General features: G+C 35.5%; 2 protein-coding genes across 5 annotated transcripts; both read right to left on the bottom strand.

Moving 5' to 3' along the window:
* Window positions 1-543: 543 nt before the first annotated feature.
* On the bottom strand, window positions 544-6,307 carry LOC107177313 (disease resistance protein RPS2-like). Of its 2 annotated transcripts, none has more exons than XM_052443441.1 (5): window positions 3,226-6,307; window positions 2,497-2,985; window positions 1,438-2,262; window positions 1,230-1,323; window positions 544-1,090 (listed from the first exon to the last, which is right to left on the bottom strand). In XM_052443441.1, the coding sequence occupies exons 1-4, from the start codon at window positions 6,112-6,114 to the stop codon at window positions 1,285-1,287; spliced, it is 4,242 nt and encodes a 1,413-aa protein (XP_052299401.1). In that variant the 5' UTR covers window positions 6,115-6,307; the 3' UTR covers window positions 544-1,090; window positions 1,230-1,284. The 2 variants fall into 2 exon arrangements, with proteins under 2 accessions (XP_052299401.1, XP_052299399.1); XM_052443439.1 differs by having other exon boundaries at window positions 544-1,050; window positions 3,226-6,306.
* Window positions 6,308-14,750: 8,443 nt separating this feature from the next.
* On the bottom strand, window positions 14,751-20,624 carry LOC107177308 (disease resistance protein At4g27190-like). 3 transcript variants are annotated; one of them, XM_052443442.1, is made up of 5 exons: window positions 17,431-20,624; window positions 16,702-17,190; window positions 15,640-16,464; window positions 15,449-15,537; window positions 14,751-15,224 (listed from the first exon to the last, which is right to left on the bottom strand). In XM_052443442.1, the coding sequence occupies exons 1-4, from the start codon at window positions 20,317-20,319 to the stop codon at window positions 15,499-15,501; spliced, it is 4,242 nt and encodes a 1,413-aa protein (XP_052299402.1). In that variant the 5' UTR covers window positions 20,320-20,624; the 3' UTR covers window positions 14,751-15,224; window positions 15,449-15,498. The 3 variants fall into 3 exon arrangements, with proteins under 3 accessions (XP_052299402.1, XP_052299403.1, XP_052299404.1); XM_052443443.1 differs by having other exon boundaries at window positions 14,751-15,264; XM_052443444.1 differs by having other exon boundaries at window positions 14,751-15,316.
* Window positions 20,625-21,073: the final 449 nt, after the last annotated feature.

Below are 21,073 nucleotides of genomic sequence, written 5' to 3' on the forward strand. Positions count from 1 at the left end.
GCAGAAAAGCTCTCTCCTTTTATCACTTTCGAGGGAAAAGGCAAAAGTTGATAGCAGCTGGATCTGCAGGCAATCTTCCCATCCGAAACAAAATAAAATCTCTGCTACTATCTGGCCAGCGAGTAGATAAACTACGGTCAGGAGATGGGTGAAAAATTCGCAATGCTTGTTTCCTTTAGACCTTAATTCTTCAATGCTTATGCTATTTTTCTGTTCCAATGATAAGGTGCACAATATTGAAGAATGCTGCTCCCTCCTGTACAGATTTAAAATGATGATGTATAAAAGCATGCTTCAGAAATGAACGTTGGCAGCAACCCCTAAGCTGAACTCACAGCTAACTCCGGAGGCTGATGAAAAATCTTCAGTTTCAGAAGAAACTCCCATGAAGCCTGCAGCAATAAACCTGATCCATGGCTCTATCTTTGACTTTGATTCGAATGAGGAATACCCACAAGCAGGAGATGAAGCATAGTTTCAGGACTCAAAAGAGGAACCAAAAGAATAACTTTCCCAAGCACCATTGGAAATAGACACTACACATGATCAATATTTGATACATTCAGCATAAATTTATTTCATATAATACAAGGAGTTCACAGAAATGGTAAATTAATACATCTTTAGTTTAAGAATACAAATTGTTCTACAGCATAAGATCAAATGTAGGAAACACAAATATCCCAGAGATAGCTTCTCAAAAGAATGACCTGATAAATCTTCTTGAACAAGCCAAATGAAAATAACAGCTTAAAAAAAAGCCATTCATGGATGCAGCAAACGCACAAACTAAGAAAATAAACATCCTTGACTCACTAGAGTGAAACAAAACCAGAGCTTTAACAGAATCTACAGAACGACAATCCAAGAGCATCACGATGAAGCGCGGGCAAAAGGTCAGAAGGAGAGTCACTGCACCAGAAAAAACCAGCAGCTTGCGCAGCCAAATTGGCAAGTTTGTCCACAACCCAATTCCCTTCATGAAAAGCATGTGTAAATCTAACCACCATCACATCTAGATGAGATGCACAATTCTGTAATCCAATCCTCCTGTTTTTAAAATGAAGAACAGAAATAATTGAATGGAATTCTTTAATCCGATGAAATTGTTGAGGGCATATCATCATAGAAAAATAAAAATGATGTTAGAAAAGAAAAGGTTGAAATGCAAATCCGAAAAAGATTGAAACAAAATAATTCGACAAAGAAGTGAAATGAAAATTAATTACCTGGATTTCATTCTTCAAATTCACAACTCCTCCAAGTACTGAGAGGCCTATTATATTAGTAGGTGTTCGAGTGAGATGATGACCCATCCAACAGCTAGAAAAAGATAAAGAGAAAAAAATCTCATTAATTCATTTAAATTAATTAAACTACAACTACTTTTGTATCCATTTTCTGATTTTATATATATATGTACACACACACACGTACCTTTACTCTATGCAATTGTTGTATGGTTGTGTTAAGGTCACCATCCCAACATGGAGCCCCTCTGTTTCTGTACATGACGTCTACTCTCGGCGGTGTGCTTAATTCTCCTGTAGTGAAAATATTCATCTTGGGACAACCAACCACAAATAAAACTTCTAAAGATGGAAACTTGAAGATGTAATTGCCAGAGCAGAAGCTTGTGAGACTATCTAAGTCTAACAGGGACAACATCTTCAATTTGTTGAAAACAATCTCTTCTCTTGCTAATTGGTTTCCCTCACTTTTTACAACTTGTGTCATTGCTCTGCATCCAAATACCTGCATCTTTACAAGTGCCACCAGACTTTGTGCTGCAGAGGATGCTACTAAGTTCGTCAACTTCTTGCAACCGGAAACTTCCAGAATTTTTAGATTCCGAAAAGATACCGACGACGACGGCAACAGAATTAACAGATTGTCACACGAACTTACAACTACATTATCAACATATTGAAAAATGGAGTCCATTTGGGAGTCTTGTTTCCACAGTTGATTCAGATTATTTAGTCTCGACAGCCGTAAATATTTGATCGGTGCGAGCTTCCCCACATGTTGATCCAAGTGTCCATCATTTGAGAGTATCTCCTCGTATAAACATTGCTTCAGTCTGAGTTCTTCCAGATGATGAAATCTCTCAAGTAAACCAAGTGGAAAGCCAGCAGCGGAAGCATCAAATCCAAGTTGAAGAACTTTAAGACCGCCAAAAAGATGTCGTGGGAAATCGCCGTGCCAAATCATTCTGATGCCTTTTCCATCTAATCCCAGTTCCTCCAAGTTGGGAAAGATCTGATCATCATATGAATCAGATAATTTAAACTAATTATGCTGTTCACTCAAGCAACAGGTTTTATTTCTTTTATGGTAGAAAAAAAACTTCTTTTTTATTCTTTCCCGTTATAAAAAGCAGGCATATCATTGTAGGCGATAGTTTAATAAATCCTCAACCATTAAAAAAACTGTCACATGCATAGCATGAAAAAATTTGATTTAATATTAAAAGATATTAAAACGGTTTCATACCTTTTCGAGCAAGAAAAGGGGCTGTCGTGCTGGGATATCAGGTTTGTCCTCCTCACTACTCTTGCAAAAGCTAAATAATTCCGAATCAAATACAGTTACTTGGTCACAATCTGACACTTTCAATAATTTTAATGCCGGCCATTCTGAAGTATGCATTCCAGGATATAAGCATTTAAGTTCAGGTAGGCCTGAGAGTCTCAGACTGGTCACCTGCGGAAAGACAAAATTAGGGAGAACTTGATCATCTGCTCCTTCCTTGGAAATGATCTCCTGCAATCCCTTGCAGTGGCAAATCTCCAGGTGTTGGAGATGCTCAAAACTTCCGAGCATAGATGCTGAAAATATGTATTTTAATTTGGGACATTTACTCAAGATCAATCGTGTTAGATTTTGAAAGCAAAGAAACATGGCAACTGGAAGTTGATTGTGCCAAATCTTTTCGATATTAACTTTATTCATCTCCAAAACCTCCAAATTAGACAACACAACCTGAAAGTTACATAAAATTATTTCTCATTAATCGTTAGATCCGACATCATGTACATATGAGGAAGCGCCTAAGAGTATCAATTTTCTAGTTAGACCTGATGAGAGCATGTGAATGTGTCGAATCGTTTTTCTTTATTTGATTAATGAATATGATGATACTCTCTCTTGCATTTATCATTATGTGTACGATCTGTATACCTTAAAAACCAACATAAAATAAATTGCTAAACTTCTGCGTACCTTCTCGTTGAAAAGTGCTGAAGAAATATCAAGCTTGTCTTCAAAACTGCTGATTTTGTTGGAACATGTCTCATGCATCCCTTGTGCTTCTCTATTCTTTTTCACTTCACAGCAAAAGCTTGTAAGCTCCGGAAGACTTCCCAGACACAAAGTCCTTAATTGACTGAACTCTATCTTCTGATGATCGATAGCATCATATTCTCCATCAACAACAAATATTTCTTGAATATTCCTGCAATTAATAACTGCAATCCTTTCCAGTCTTGGAAGGCATTTTGCTGCAGACAGCAAGAAAATATTACTCAACTGGTCACAAAGTTCAACTCTTATGGTTTTTAATTCATTAAAAGATTGTACGCTGAGTCGATCCTGACATATCCTCTCCAACTTAATTAAATTGTAGAGATTAAGTGACTCCAAAATTGGAAAGGCATCATCCAGAGGTACCCTTTCCTTCGAGTCAACAATACACATGAAGTCAGGATTATTTTGCACATGCAAATGCTTCAACCGCGAAAAACCCTCCCTGTCCAAATCGAAAAGAACATTCTTTACATCTTGCGACTTGTCCAGACACAAGTATTCAACATCCTTGATGCCCTGCAATTTCTTCGAGCAAATGGACACAGAATTAAGCTTGAGCTTCAACGTCCTCATGATCTCATGATCATCGATCGCAAATAGTGCCCAGCTCAATTTAAAGCAACAATCATTGTTGGTTGCTGCAAGAGGCAGGAATGATGAATCTCCTACTGATATTTTAAACCTTTCCAGCTTTCTGGCGAAAAAGCCTTCTGGTAAAACATTGTCATTTTTAACATGTACTTCTAAATTGGTCAACCGAGGCAAATGCATCAACTCATCAAGCCTAGCATTAATTCTTTCACTATTGGGTCCTTCATCATCCCACTCAACAAAGCAATTGCTCATATATAATTCTTCTAAACGAACCAACCTTGATATGACATTAGGTGCAATAACTTTTAATTTGAAACAGTTGGACAAATCTAACTGCCTTAGCTTAGTCAAGTGACCCAGTTCTTCAGGCAACTTTACAATACCAGACCCCCAAAAGCTAAGGATTTCTAGATTCTTCAGCTTTCCAATGATGGCTATGTCATCCAACATGCATTCAACTAGACATAGTGTCTGAAGATTTACAAGGAGATCAATGGAAGATGGCAACAAAAGTAACTGCATTCTAGTGAAATCTACAACTCTAAGCTTTCTCATCCCTGTGAAAAAGTTACATGGATTATTGATTTCAAAAACAGAATCCTTAGGATTGATGTGTAAAAATTCAAGCCGCGGACATTCCAAGCCTTCAGGAAGTTCATGAATACTACAGCCTCTTAAAGAAATTGCATAGCACTCTTTTAGCGCAATGTCATCTGGCCATTCCCACACATCCTCATTTCTCACTAAAACCGCATGTTGGTCACGGCATGCAATTGATATGGCAACATCACGAATGACATCATGCATAGACAATTGTTGATTGCTGTCACCCTCAAGCAACAAACAAGAGTCTCTAAGTTCATGGACCAATGCATATAATTTGTTTCGTGCATCCTCCAACTTATTTGCCTTTTGAAGTATGCCCAAGCCCATGCAGCATTGGAACAAGTATGAAGTGCAAATAGAATTCCCCAGTAGACTACAGAGCATAAAAAATTTCTTGAGTTGCTCACCTTTCAAATTCTTGAAACTCAGCTCAATAGTTGAATACGCCTCTGCCGGCACTCCTTCGAAGTTTACCTCTGAAGGCATTCGGAGTTCTTGCAAGGCACTCTTCCATTCAGGCACACTCTTATTTCTCAGTGCCCTTGCTATTGTAGTTAAGGCAATGGGCAAACCTTTACATGCCTGGGCTACTTCTGTTGCCGTAGATTGCAATTCACGATTTTCGACATGATCATCAGCCATTAGCTTGAACAATCTCCAAGCTTCTTCTTCATTTAAAATGTCAATCGAGAAGTTTTTTTGGGAACCCATACGGAACAGGACGTTGCGATCTCTTGCTGTCAGCAACAATTTACATCCTTTGTGATCATCACCAAAAGGAATTCCAACGGCCTCCAAATCAACACATTTCCAGATATTATCTAAAATTATAAGGATCTTCTCCTCCTTCTTCAATCGTTCATATAGCCTACTTGCTCTTCTTGATCCAGTTTCCTCCTCTAGCACCAGACCTAATTTCTCAGCAATTTCTTGCTGAATTTTTTTTATATCTAATGTCTGGGAAACCTCTGAAAATACCACTAGATCAAAGAGCTTGTCTTCCCTCGCTTGCCTAGCAACCTCCTTCACCAGTGTCGTCTTTCCAATGCCGCCCATGCCGTACACCCCAACGATGCTGACATTAACATCAGTCAATGCATTTTGCACAGACTTCAAAGCACAAAGCCTTGATTCGAAGGCCTCGTAGCCTTTGCGAGACTTCAGCCATATCTCCTCCGGAATGGTACGATAGGAAATCCTATCAAATCTCCCAGCTTCTTCCCGTAGCTCAACAATGGCCGCCTTCACCTCTGTCTCTGCTTTCTTGCTGAGCTGATAACGGGTCTTAAAATTAGGACACAACCCCTTCAGACAGCGCTTGTTTGTCGCTGTCTCTTCGTCTTGAATGAATTTTGCTGCCTCATCAATGATCTTTTTCACGCTAACCACCCACCTCTCAACCTTCTCTTCAATATTTTCACCATTTCTTTCAGCTTCAGAAACTCTGCGCTGAATGCTCGTGCTTTCTTCCTTGAGCTTCTCGATTTCTGCCCTGAGATTCTCAAAGTTGGCATTGTAGTCACGCAAATAACCAACTCTGCGTTCTGTTGGAGGAGCCAGGCATTTTACAACTTCTAAAACCAGAGAAAAAATCATTTCCGCCATCTTGTTGCTCAATTCTATTGTGAAGAAGACGGCAAAGTGATTTAGATATTAAGCACAGGGTTTTAAGATGCGAAGATGGAAACAACGATTCAGAAAAGGGTTTATAGATCAAGATCACAAATTATGCGAAGAGATAATGAAAATCAGATAGATGAGTGCTACAGAATAAGAAGTGATCATTGAGGTCAAAAGATGAAGGGAAATTATTATTTATATACCCTAGTTGCTCTGTTATAAAAAATAATATAATACTTTGAGCGTGTATCAATCATTTATTTTAAATTAACAAAATATATTTGTCATTCACTAAATCGTTACTTATCGTTTAAATAGGATAACGTTAGAGTGGTAATTTAGTCTTTTCATATGATACAAGTAATAATTTAAGGGTATACAAGTGATAATAAAAAAATTTAAAAGTATATAAGTGATAATTTTTAAGGGTAAAATCATCAATTCACTATTATTCCGTTAATTTTCAAACGGCAGCTAACGGTTTGGTGGTCGGCAGATAACTTTTGTCAATTTAGGGTGGACGATTAATACACTCTCAAAGTATTGTAGTATTTTTTATAACAGAGTATCTATAGGGTATACAAATGATAACATCCCAAAGATGAATAAAGTGCTTCTTAATCACTTTAATATCTCCTTTTCTTTTCTAGGTCATGATATTTGCACGTCAAATCTCCTTTATATGTATGCTCGGCCCCTCTGATGGTGAAATATAAGGGACAAATTACTACATATTTGGAGGGAATTGTAGCAGATGCACTTTAATACTTTAAAAATTATCTCAATACCCTAAAATTAGAATTTGATAAAATTTTCATCAATACCCTTTAAAAATTGATAAGAAATTACTAAATTATCTTTGTTTTAAAACACTTCAACTCAACCAGCATCACATCTGCTCAAACAAACAAACACTCATCCTCCATTCTCAATTCCCTCACCTCTGCAATTCCCTCACCGACATCACATCTACTCAAACAAACATTCATTCTCCATACATGCTAAATCGAACATCAACACGAGCAAATTGAGCCTGAGAAGGGGAAGCTGCCACAACTGAGAAAGAGAAGCCTAGTTCATCGCTACATAATCGCCGGCGAGAGCTGATCCTTTACTGCAAAATTATCAGAATGTAACTACTTGAGGTAAGTAATTCCCTGTAATTAATTTTCTTGTTGATATTTAAGAAAAAAACAAAAATTTAGGATTTTATATTGAAAAAATAGATTAATTAGTTATGAGTCTCTCATAACATGTTCGAAAATAAATTTCTAGTTGTTTTGCTACATGTAAATTGTGAAAATTTGATGGATTATGCCAATTATCGTTTGGTCATATAACACACGATTTGGTCGTGTAAGGTTATGTAAGATTCAAGGTTGTGTATTACACGACCTTCATGTATTGCACGATTACACAACCCTCATGTATTGCACAATTACACGGCTGTCATGTATTGCATGATTACACTACAAACACTCATTCTCCATACATGCTAAATCGAACATCAACACGAGCAAACTGAGCCTGAGAAGGGGAAGCTGCCACAACTGAGAAAGAGAAGCTTAGTTTGCCGGTAAGAGCTGATCATTTACTGCAAAATTGTCAGAATGTAACTACTTGAGGTAAGTAATTCTCTGTAATTAGTTTTCTTGTTGATATTTAGGAAAAAAAATCAAAACTTTAGGTTTTATATTGATAAAATAGATTAATTAGTTGTGGGTCTCTCATAACATGTTCGAAAACAAATTTCTAGTTGTTTTGCTACATGCAGATCGTGAAAATTTGATGGATTGTGCCAATTATCGGTTGGTCATATAACATACGATTTGGTCGTGTAATTTTATGTAAGATTCAAGGTTGTGTATTACACGATCTTCATATATTGCACGATTACACGACCTTCATGTATTGCACAATTACACGACCGTCATGTATTGTACGATTACACTACTTTTATGTATTACACGACCTTCATGTATTACTTCTAAATAGCTGAGTATTGTTTTTTGAATTGATTAAGAGCTGTTTCTTGAGGTTTGATTTATTTTTATTATTTCTAAATAGCTGGGTATTGTTTTTTGAAATTTTATAGGCCTTACTTTTTTTGAAATTTTGATGAGATTTTGGCAACTCGCCATTTTTTAGCATGAAAGGAATTTTGTTTCCAGATGGAGGGGTAAAAAGTTCATCATCTCTCTAGATGTGTCTTCTGTATATATATATATATATATAACATCATTTCTGTAATTTAATTTTTTGTTTCTTGTTAATAGAATATACACATTACATTTAGTTTAATTAGGCTCACAATTGGGGACAATAAATTAGAATGGTGCAGATGCCTTTACCTTGTGGAACGTCATTACTTAGAGAGATCCTAAATTTCCAATTATAAGCCATGGTGTGTCTAGTTATGGTTCTTAGTGGAAACACTTTGATAGCTGCAAATGGTGTTCTTCTATGTATTTAATTGCGGTCAATTTCCTATAATTGATAAACTTTTTTCTTAATTGATTTTATGGAATTATTATATGCAGGCAGTCCTTATGTATGCATGTATGCTTGGGAAGAGGAAGAAAGCACTTTGAAGATAAAAAAGAATAAAATGGTTGTAATCTGTTTAATTGCGATGTTCATTAGTGTATCATATCCAAATATTGAAAAATTTGTGCAATGATAACTTTGTTTATTTATACTAATGAATCTAATCATTTCTTGAACTGTCCGATGTGCAAATTTAGTGGATTTGCTGCAATTTATGAACCTAATTAAATGTGAGTATAGATTATACCATATAAAATACCATATTTTTAACCGTTGCTAAGAAATGTCTACATGCTTGCCCAGAACTAGTACTTATAAACTGAATAAACAAAAAAGTTTTTTAAATGAAATCAATACTAACATGATACATAAATTGGAATCTAGAAAAATTAAGTTCTTTCATAATGCAACAAATTTTAGTCAAAAAATTAAGTTTTTTCATAATGCAACTATCTTCTCCACCAATTCGGCATATGTTGTCGATCGTGGTATCATTATCCCTTTAGCCTTGGAACCTTTGAACTTATACTCGTCATTTTGCTCAATTCATTCACCATTGAAGAGAATAGGCGCACGTACCAAAACCATATCTGATGGTACAATAAAAAAAATAATATCAAATTTCATATACAAGTAACTATACGACCTACACAACTACATTACTTACATGACTTACACAACCTACATAACTATATTACTTACATGACCTACATGACTTACACGACTATATTACTTACAAGACCTACATGACTACATGACCTACATGACGTACATGATTGACACTAAAAAGTGTACATTTAATAAGAATGAAATTATTAGTTTTTCACTTATTGTGTCAATTAATGCGCTCATTATTTCTAAATTATTTTAATACTCCCCAAATATATTTTTATGTTAAATTAATTCGTAAAATGTTAATTTTTATCTTGTAAATATTTTTCAAGAATAAAGATGAAATTGAAATTGAAAGCGGGAATAAAGAAGAACTACTGGAGCACAATTGAGGAGATGTAAAAATAAAAAATATAAAAAAAAGAACAAAATGACAAAAGAGCAAAAGGCAACCATGACCATCACACAATTCAATATGTATATATAATATAAAAATAAAATAAAATAAAATATTAATATTAATAAAATAAAATAAAAGAAGATGATTTCCTTTGCCTATAAAAGGCAAGGGGTGGCAAGCGATTGTGAGAGGAGAGAGCTGAGCAGAGAGAGCTTAAGCCGAAAGAGAATAGAGTGCAGCTGAAGAATTGTGTCTTTTCCTTCTTTTTCTTATTTTGTTGTAATCAACTTTCTTGTAGCGTATTTCAAAAGTTTATTAAATAAAAAGAGTGTTGTGTTTTCTTTCAATATGAGTAGCTAATTTTACTAAGTTGAGGTGAAAGGTGAAGCTCAATATTTCAAACTATTAAATTTATTATTTTCTCAAATGATTTTTTAAGTTTATTTTATTATTTTCTATTTATTTTTATGTTATGTTAATCTATAAATTTCTTTGGATTTGTATGGTATTTTGACATAATGTCGATACATTAATATAGTATGGCACATTAGGTACTTTATTCCATATTTATCCACACACATAGTTAGTTGAGAATTAAATGATATAATAATTAATTGGTAAAAGTGAGGCAAAAATATAAAAATGAGAGAATAGTAAAATTATAGTTTGAATACTGAGAGTGGATCTCGTAACCTTAGCATGTCTTTAAATTGAATTCTAGAGATTTCTTTTCTCGCAATTAAATTTCTTTGTTTAAACAAATTGACAATTAGATTTTAAAATTCCTTGTGGTTCGACTCCGGACTCATCGGGTTATATTATAACTAGACACTCTTATACTTGGGAGTAATACATTTTTGAGTCGTGTCAAGTTTTTGGCGCCGTTGCCGGAGAGTTTTCTAAATTTAGTGTTAGTTTGTCTTTACATTATTTTTATTTATTTATTTTTTTATTATTATTTTTTTTTTTTTTTGTCGTTACTATCTTTCCGTGATTCTATTTTATTCTCTTTTTGCAAAACTTCAGTTAGCACCTCTCCTCTTTTCAAACCTTAACATTATCCATAAAATTTGTGAGAAACTTCATCTTAGCCCAAAAAACTTTGCAAATCAGTCCCCAAATCAAATTTATTTCTTTAAATTTCTGCAATTTACTTTCTGGATTTATTTTAAATGATTGGTTCTACCGCCTGACTGTTATTTAAATTCTATTAATTTATGTATTTTTCTTTAAATGGTCGGTTCTACCGCCTAGCATTTTAATTTCAGTTTGCTAATTTATTTATATGGTCGATTCTACCGCCTAGCATTTTAATTTCAGTTTATTTATTCTTGTACATTAGTTAATTTAATTTTATGTTTTATTATATGGCTGGTTTTAAAATACCGCCTAAACTGTTTCTTTTAATTTCTTTGTTTATGGCTGGTTTCACCGCCTAATTTATTTATTTATTTTTCAGTTTGTTTATTTTTATTTCGCATTTTTGCTTATTTAATTTCTAGTTTATTTTTATTTCTGTAATTTTCATTTAGTGTTTTTTACATCATTAGTTTAGCACACATCATCAGCATTGCTTGCGTCGATGGTCTCATACAAATAGTGGCAGATTAATTAGAAGATCACCTTCACCACCCTTAGATATGGCTGACACAGGAGCTAAAAATTTTTCGAAGCACAAAAATGACCAAGCCTTGCAAAATATTCATGAACAGCCTAGGACCCTTAGAGACTTCATGCATCCTACTAGAACATGGTCACCATCATGCATAGTTTTCCCTCCTAATGCATCACGTTTTAATTTCAAACCTGGTATCATTCAACTTCTTCCTACTTTTTATGGTTGTTGCACTGGAAAACTTTTGTTCCAGCAGAATTATTGAATTCACAAAATTATTTATACCATAAAATGAACTCGAAAAATTCTGAATTTTTTAAATAGAAGTTAATATATCTGTCTAGTATTTCCAGTTTTAATTTCATAATTTTCTGATTAATGTGTAATTTTATAAAAATCTCGGAACCAATACTGTTCTATTAAGGGACTGTGAGACAGTTTTGAGTCTATCATGAAATAAATAGTTTTTAAAATGTTTTTGGTATCGGATCCTCCTGAAAATTTTATACGAGATACCTATGGATGTCTAGAGCATATCTGCATAATATCGTATCGTTTTGATTATTAGATTAAGAGTTAAAATCAAGAGAATCAGACTTGTACCGACATAAATTAGAAAATCAGGTTCTCAGAATAAGTTGTTATTAATTATGTTTTGTATCTTTTTAAGGTGTTGGAGATATTTAAGGTTGTTAAAAGCTTAGAGTTGTGTTTCAATTATTATCTTATCGAGGTAAGTAACTCTATTCCTAGTGTACTGGATACGTATAATAATTTTTATATTTTAATATTATTACAAGTACATATTTTTCTTAGTTCTTTGTAACCAAATTAATTTATGTAATGTCTTCAAATCTGAAAATTATATTATTTTTATGGTTTTAACAAATATTATAAATGCTTTTAAATGTGTAATTTATTTTTGATAAATAATTATATCTTTGAAATTGTCTATAAAATGTTGGAATGGAAATTGTTCTGCAAGCTTAAATCATTATTATGATCTTTTATGAATTCAATATGAATGTTTTATTCGCATTTGATTAAGATTATCCACGAAAATCATGCGGGGGCCACCTCTTGAGACTGTATGAGGGCCACCTCTCGAGGGCTAAAATGTCACGAAGTGCCACGTATAGTATGAAGTGCCACGTATAGTACAAAGTGCCACGTGTAATTTGCAACAAATTAAAAATGAATTTAAATATTTTGGTTTATTGTCCGTAGTCATTCTAATTCTAATTATGATCGTATTATATGATATAGAGATATTTATGTTATGTACCAGTACTGGGTTTTTGTTCTGAGTGTGCACACGATATTCTGATTCTGGCCAGGTCACCGGGACTATAGGTGACATTATGTGACAAGAGCTAACGTTTTGTTTTCGTGAATGTGTTATATGATTTGCTTTCGAAAGTTATCTATGTTTTCAATATTCTGAATTACTATGAATTTATGTTATTTTATCGAGATATATCGTTTTATGAAATTTATGAATTATGATATATGTTTTACTAAAAAGAAGGCTTACAAATATTTTTAGTATCAATAGGCCTAGTGTGTTGGGAATGGTTTTACTTAACGAGTTGACGGCTCACCCCTCGTCATTACTTTTTGTAGATTAAGTGACTTGTTCAGAAGTGTGGTTATCTTCGGAGTTAGAGATTTATTTACTTGCTAAATTGAATAAAAGAAGGATGAATTTCTTTAGCCTTTAAGTTTGTTGGTTTTTTGAATTTGTATTTGGAGAGTTTTGAGACATTTGTTACTTTTATGACTTGGAAGAAAATGTCAAGTATCTGATTTGTGGAATGATTTATCTGTTTAATAAAATTTGAGGTATTTCAGTTTGAGAATTTGTGTAAGGATTTTTGATTTGCTAGTCTTACCACGTGTTCCGCACGTGATAATTTTGGGGTGTTACAGATGCGATCGTAATTGAGTGTTTAAAAGAATTTCTCATATTGAAATAACTAAACAACAATTGGTAGTGCTGCTTGTTTGCTTTTTTCAACATTGTTGTTAGACAAATATGTAAGAAAATGAAAACAGTGAGATAACAAATTAAACAGTAGCTAACCAACGAAAACCAGCTAAAAAATTAAAACAGAAACCCGAGGCCGGCACAAAAACAGTCTCCTTAAAACAGATTTACCACCTTTACGGAGTGCTTAAGGTTTGCTAGTATATGTTTCCCAGGATGCAACGGGTACGATTCTCCATTAAACAGTAGCTAACCAATGAAAACCAGCTACTGGAAATTTCACAAGAACTGTTACAATAAAAAATTCAAAAGGAATTAAAAATGGGCTTAGCTTGCATGGATGATTTTGGGCTGACATTCGTGTACGCAGGACGCGCGGGTTCAACCAATTCGGTCTTGGATTCACACCCCCCCTGCGCACGCGCGTATGAAGAGAGTATTTATCCTTATAATCCTTACTCATGCATGGTTAAGTGTTTATATATATACACTAATTCCTAGGCTTCTTTTTTCCATGTGGGATAAGCTTCATTTCCTTTCAAATTTCTAACTCCAAGGGTGAACTTTGAGAGACAATTTCTCATTCACCCAAGCACCCTTTTAAGAAAATAAAATTATACTATTGAAATATCAACGGAGTAGAATCCGAACCTCACACTATTTTCCACTTTCGTTAAGTGGGACCCACTCAAAATGTGCTCTCAAAATAGCATGTCATGCTAATTTTTCAACAAAATACCACTTTGTTTATCCACTCCACCTGCATAATTTTCAACCAAGGTGATATTTCTAGCAGGTTCAAGTAGATTAAAATGTTACCTGTCATACATTTATCGGTTAGAGGCCTCTGTATAGACAAAGGCTGCAGCTCCCAAGCATTTTATCATCAAAGCTGCTCCACCCTTCTTGTCCATCTGCGCAGCAGAGCTCTCTCCTTTTATCACTTTCGAGCGAGAAGGCAAAAGTTGATAGCAGCTGGATCTGCAGGCAATCTCCCATCCGAAACAAAACAAAATCGCAGCTACTATCTTGCCAGCGAGTAGATAAACTACGGTCAGGAGACGGGTGAAAAATTCGCAATGCTTGTGTTCTTTTAGACCTTAATTCTTCATTGCCTATGCTATTTTTCTCTTCCAATGATAAAGTGCACAATATTGAAGAATGCTGCTCCCTCCTGTACAGATTTAAAATGATGATGTACAAAAGCATGCTTCAGAAATATATGTTGGCAGCAGCCCCTAATCCCAACTCACAGCTAGCTCCGGAGGCTGATGAAAAATCTTCAGATTCAGAAGAAACTCCCAAGAAGCCTGAAGCAATAAACCTGATCCATGGCTCTATCTTTGACTTGGATTCGAATGAGGAATACCCAGAGGCAGGAGATGAAGCATAGTTTCAGGACTCAGAGGAACCAAAAGAATAACTTTCCCAAGCACCATTGGAAATAGACAGTACCCATGGATCAATATTTGATACATTCAGTATAAATTTATTGCATATAATTCAAGGAGTACACTGAGAAATGGTAAATTAACACATCTTTAGTTTAAGGATACAAATTTTCCTTCAGCATAAGATCAAATGTAGGAAACACAAATTTCGCAGAGATAGCTTCTCAAAAGAATGACCTGATATATCTTCTTGAACAAGCCAAATGAAAATAACAGCTTAAAAAAAGCCACGCATGAACGCAGCAAACGTACAAACTAAGAAAATAAACATCCTTCACTTACTAGATGTAAACAAAAGCAGAGCTTTAACAGAACTTCTAGGACAAAAGGTCAGAAGGAGAGTCACTCCACCAGAAAAAACCAGCAGCTTCCGCACCCAAGTTGGCGAGTTTGTCCGCAGCAAAATTCCGTTCACGAAAAGCATGCGTAAATCTAACCATCATCACATCTAGATGGGATGCGCAATTCTATAATCCAATCCTCCTGTTTTTAAGGTGAAGAACAGAAAGCATTGAATCACATTCTATAATCCAATGATGTGGTTGAGGGCACATCACAGAAAAATAAAAATGATGCTAGAAAAGAAAAGGTTGAAATGCAAATCAGAAAAAGATTGAAAAAAATAACCCTGATCAGGAAGACATCTGAAACCATTTTCTTGTCCCAAAAATAAATAAATAAAACAAGCAATATGAAAAATTAATTACCTGGGACTTCGTCTTCATTAACACCTCCAAGGACTGAAAGGCCTATTAGACTAGTAGGTGTTCGCGTAAGATGATGACCCCTCCAACAGCTAGAAAAAGAAAAAGGAAAAAAAAATCTCATTAATTAATTTAAACTAATTATAATTACAACTACTTTTGTATCCGTTTTCTGATTATATATATACACGTACCTTTACTTTATGTAATTGTTGTATAGTTGTGTTAAGGTCACCATCCCAACATGGAGCACCTGTCTCTCTGTACATGACGTCTACTCTGGGCCGTGTGCTTAATTCTCCTGTAGTGAAAATATTCATCTTGGGACAACCAATCACAAATAAATCTTCTAAAGATGGAAAGTTGACGATGTAATTGCCAGAGCAGAAGCTTGTGAGACTATCTAAGTCAGCCAGGGACAACGTCTTCAATTTGTTGAAAACAATCTCTTCTTTTACTAACTCATTTCCTTCACTTATTACAACTTGTGTCATTGCTCTGCATCCAAGTACCTGCATCCTTACAATTGCCACTAGACATTTTGCTGCAGAGGATGTCATTAAGCTTATCAACTTCTTGCAACCGGAAACTTCCAGCATTGTTAGATTCCGAAAAGATACAGATGATGATGGCAATAGAATTAACAGACCGTCACAATATTCTAGGATTAGATCCTCAACAGATTGAAAAATCGAGTCCATTTTGGAATCTTGCTTCCCCAGTTGATTCAGATCATCAAGTCTGTACAGCCGTAAATATTTTATCTGTGCGAGCTTCCCTACATGTTGATCCAAGTGTCCATCATTTGAGAGTATCTCCTTGTATGAACATCGATCCAATCTGAGCTTTTCCAGATTATGAAATCTCTCAAGTAAACCAAGTGGAAAACCAGCAGGGGAAGCATCAAATCCCAGTTGAAGAACTTTAAGACCGCCAAAAAGATGTGGTGGGAAATCACCGTTGCAAATCATTCTGATGTCTTTTCCATCTAATCCCAGTTCCTCCAAGTTGGGAAAGACCTGATCATCATATGAATCAGATAATTTAAACTAATTAAGTTATGTGTTCACTCAAGCAACAGGTTTTTTTTCTTTTACAGTAGAAAAAATAACTTTTTTTTTTCTTTCACGTTATAAAATGCATGCATGGCAACATAGACTATAGTTTAATAAATCCTCAACCTTTAAAAAAACTGTCACATGCATAATATGAAAAATTTTGATTTAATATTAAAAAATATAAAAATGATTTCATACCTTTTCGAGCAAGAAAAGGGGCTGTCGTGCTGCGATATCAGGTTTGTCCTCCTGACTACTCTTGCAAAAGCTAAATAATTCCGAATCAAATACAGTTACTTGGTCACAAGCTGACACATCCAATAATTTTAATGCCGGCCATTCTGAAGTATGCATTCCAGGATATAAGCATTTAAGTTCAGGTAGGCCTAAGAGTATCAGAGTGGTCACCTGCAGAAAGACAAAATTAGGGGGAACATGATCATCAGCTCCTTCCTTGGAAATGATCTCCTGCAAACCCTTGCAGTGGCGAATCTCCAGGTGTTGGAGATGCTCAAAACTTCCGAGCATAGATGCTGAAAATATGTATTTTAATTTGGGACATTTCCTCAAGATCAATCGTGTTAGATTTTGAAAGCAAAGAAACATGGCAACTGGAAGTTGATTGCGCCAAATCTTTTCGATATTAACTTTATTCATCTCCAAAACCTCCAAATTGGACAACGCAACCTGAAAGTCACATAAAATTATTTCTCATTAATCGTTAGATCCAACATCATGCATATATGAGGAAGCGCCTAAGAATGTCAATCTTCTAGTTAGACCTGATGAGAGCATGTGAATGTGTCGAATCCTTTTTCTTTATTTGATGAATGAATATGATGATACTCTCTCTTGCATTTATCATTATGTGTACGTTCTGTATACCTTAAAAACCAAAATAAAATAAATTGCTAAACTTCTGCGTACCTTCTCGTTGAAAAGTGCTGAAGAAATATCAAGCTTGTCTTCCAAACTGCTGATTTCATTGGAACACGTCTCATGCATCCCTTGTGCTTGTCTATTCTTTTTCACTCCACAGCAAAAGCTTGTAAGCTCCGGAAGACTTCCCAAACACAAAGTCCTTAATTGACCGAACTCTATCCGCTGATGATCGATAGCATCATATTCTCCATCAACAGCAAATATTTCTTGAATATTCCTGCAATTAATAACTGCAATCCTTTCCAGTCTTGGAAGGCATTTTGCTGCAGACAGCAAGAAGATATTACTCAACTGGTCACAATGTTCAACTCTTATGGTTTTTAATTCATTAAAAGATTGTACGCTGAGTCGATCCTGACATATCCTCTCCAACTTAATTAAATTGTAGAGATTAAGTGACTCCAAAATTGGAAAGGCATCATCCAGAGGTACCCTTTCCTTCGAGTCAACGATACACATGAAGTCAGGATTATTTTGCACATGCAAATGCTTCAACTGCGAAAAACCCTCCGTGTCCAAATCGAAAAGAACATTCTTTACATCTTGCAACTTGTCCAGACATAAGTATTCAACATCCTTGATGCCCTGCAATTTCTTCGAGCAAATGGACACAGAATTAAGCTTGAGCTTCAACGTCCTCATGGTTTCATGATCATCGATCGCAAATAGTGCCCAGCTCAATCTAAAGCAATAATCTTTGTTGGTTGCTGCAAGAGGCAGGAATGATGAACCTCCTACTGATATTTTAAACCTTTCCAGCTTTCTGGCGAAAAAGCCTTCCGGTAAAACATTGTCATTTTTAACATGTACTTCTAAAGTGGCCAACCGAGGCAAATGCATCAACTCATCAAGCCTAGCATTAATTCTTTCACTATTGGGTCCTTCATCATCCCACTCAACAAAGCAATTGCTCATATATAATTCTTCTAAACGAACCAACCTTGATATAACATTAGGTGCAATAACTTTTAATTTGAAACAGTTGGATAAATCTAACTGCCTTAGCTTAGTCAAGTGACCCAGTTCTTCCGGCAACTTTACAATACCAGACCCCCAAAAGCTAAGGATTTCTAGATTCTTCAGCTTTCCAATGATGGCTATGTCATCCAACATGCATTCAACTAGACATAGTGTCTGAAGATTTACAAGGAGATCAATGGAAGATGGCAACAAAAGTAACTGCATTCTAGTGAAATCTACAACTCTAAGCTTTCTCATCCCTGTGAAAAAGTTACATGGATTATTGATGTCAAAAAGAGAATCCTTAGGATTGATGTGTAAAAATTCAAGCCGCGGACATTCCAAGCCTTCAGGAAGTTCATGAATACTACAGCCTCTTAAAGAAATTGCATAGCACTCTTTTAGCGCAATGTCATCTGGCCATTCCCACACATCCTCATTTCTCACTAAAACCGCATGTTGCTCCCGGCATGCAATTGATATGGCAACATCGCGAATGACGTCATGCATAGACAATTCTTGATTGCTGTCGCCCTCAAGCAACAAACAAGAGTCTCTAAGTTCATGGACCAATGCATATAATTTGTTTCGTGCATCCTCCAACTTATTTACCTTTTGAAGTATGCCCAAGCCCATGCAGCATTGGAACAAGTATGAAGTGCAAATAGAATTCCCCAGTAGACTACAGAGCATAAAAATTTTCTTGAGTTGCTCACCTTTTAAATTCTTGAAACTCAGCTCAATAGTTGAATACGCCTCTGCCGGCACCCCTTCGAAGTTCACCTCTGAAGGCATTCGGAGTTCTTGCAAGGCACTCTTCCATTCAGGCACACTCTTGTTTCTCAGTGCCCTTGCTATTGTAGTTAAGGCAATGGGCAAACCTTTACATGCCTGGGCTACTTCTGTTGCCGTTGATTTAAATTCACGATTTTCGACATGATCATCAGCCACTAGCTTGAACAATCTCCAAGCCTCTTCTTCATTTAAAATGTCAATGGAGAAGTTTTTTTGGGAACCCATACTGAAGAGTGCATTACGATCTCTTGCTGTCAGCAACAATTTACATCCTTTGTGATCATCACCAAAAGGAATTCCAACGGCCTCCAAATCAACACATTTCCAGATATTATCTAAAATTATAAGGATCTTCTCCTCCTTCTTCAATCGTTCATATAGCCTACTTGCTCTTCTTGATTCAGTTTCCTCCTGTAGCACCAGACCCAAGTTCTCAGCAATTTCTTGCTGAATTTTTTTAATGTCCAGTGTCTGGGAAACCTCGGAAAAAGCCACTCGATCAAAGAGCTTGTCTTCCCTTGCTTGCCTTGCGACCTCCTTCACCAGTGTCGTCTTTCCAATGCCGCCCATGCCGTACACCCCAATGATGCTGACATTAGCATCAGTCAATGCATTTTGTACAGACTTCAGAGCACAAAGCCTTGATTCGAAGGCCTCGTAGCCTTTGCGAGACTTAAGCCATATCTCCTCCGGAACGGTACGGTAGGAAATCCTATCAAATCTCCCAGCTTCTTCCCGGAGCTCAACAATGGCCGCTTTCACCTCTGTCTCTGCTTTCTTGCTGAGCTGATAACGGGTCTTAAAATTAGGACACAACCCCTTCAGACAGCGCTTGTTTGTCGCTGTCTCTTCGTCTTGAATGAATTTTGCTGCCTCATCAATGATCTTTTTCACGCTAACCACCCACCTCTCAACCTTCTCTTCAATCTTTTCACCATTTCTTTCAGCTTCAGAAACTCTGCGCTGAATGCTCGTGCTTTCTTCCTTGAGCTTCTCGATTTCTGCCTTGAGATTCTCAAAGTTGGCATTGTAGTTACGCAAATAACTAAGTCTGCGTTCTGTTGGAGGAGCCAAGCATTTTACAACTTCTAAGACCAGAGTAACAATCATTTCCGCCATCTTGTTGTTCAATTCTATTGTGAAGAAGACAGCAAAGTGATTTAGATATTAAGCTCAGAGTTTTAAGATTCGAAGATGGAAACAAACGATCCAGAAAAGGGTTTGTAGATCAAGATCACAAATTATTCGAAGAGCTAATAACGATCAGATAGATGAGTGCTACGGAATAAGAAGTGATCATTGAGGTCAAAAGATGAATAAAGTACTTCTTGATCACTTTAATCTCTCCTTTTCTTTTTTCGGAAGCAAGGGATGTGCGCGCAATCTCCTTTACAAAGTTTTTTTTTTTTTTTTGGTTAATTTTGTAAAAATTGAGTTCCGAGCTTAAACATATTCTTGCCTTGTGACCGTAACTTAGCTTAGCTGACGGTGAAGGTAATTTACACTATAATCAAGTATTCTCTGTTTTACTAGTTAAATATTATTCTTTTATTTTCCATCTCCATTTATGTATGTAGATTAAAAGCTGAATCATGTATATTTATATTTTTTTATGCGTAATATTTCATTTTGATTTTCTTTAATTTTACCTTAGTTGTGTGTTTCCGTCGCCACACAATTTCCTAGCAAAATTTAATATCATGAAAGATCCATGCAACTTGAGTAAAACCTATTGATTATAGATTAAAGAAGTGGAAAGACTAAAGGATGAAGAAGATATGTTTATGAATTAAAAAAATTAAAGAAACTTTCGTTAAGTTTTAAAATAATTGAGGAGAATGATGCTTTCATCTCTTTAGAGTTTAAACATAAT

This window comes from Citrus sinensis, chromosome 6 (assembly GCF_022201045.2).
Source record: "Citrus sinensis cultivar Valencia sweet orange chromosome 6, DVS_A1.0, whole genome shotgun sequence".
NCBI lineage: Eukaryota > Viridiplantae > Streptophyta > Magnoliopsida > Sapindales > Rutaceae > Citrus > Citrus sinensis.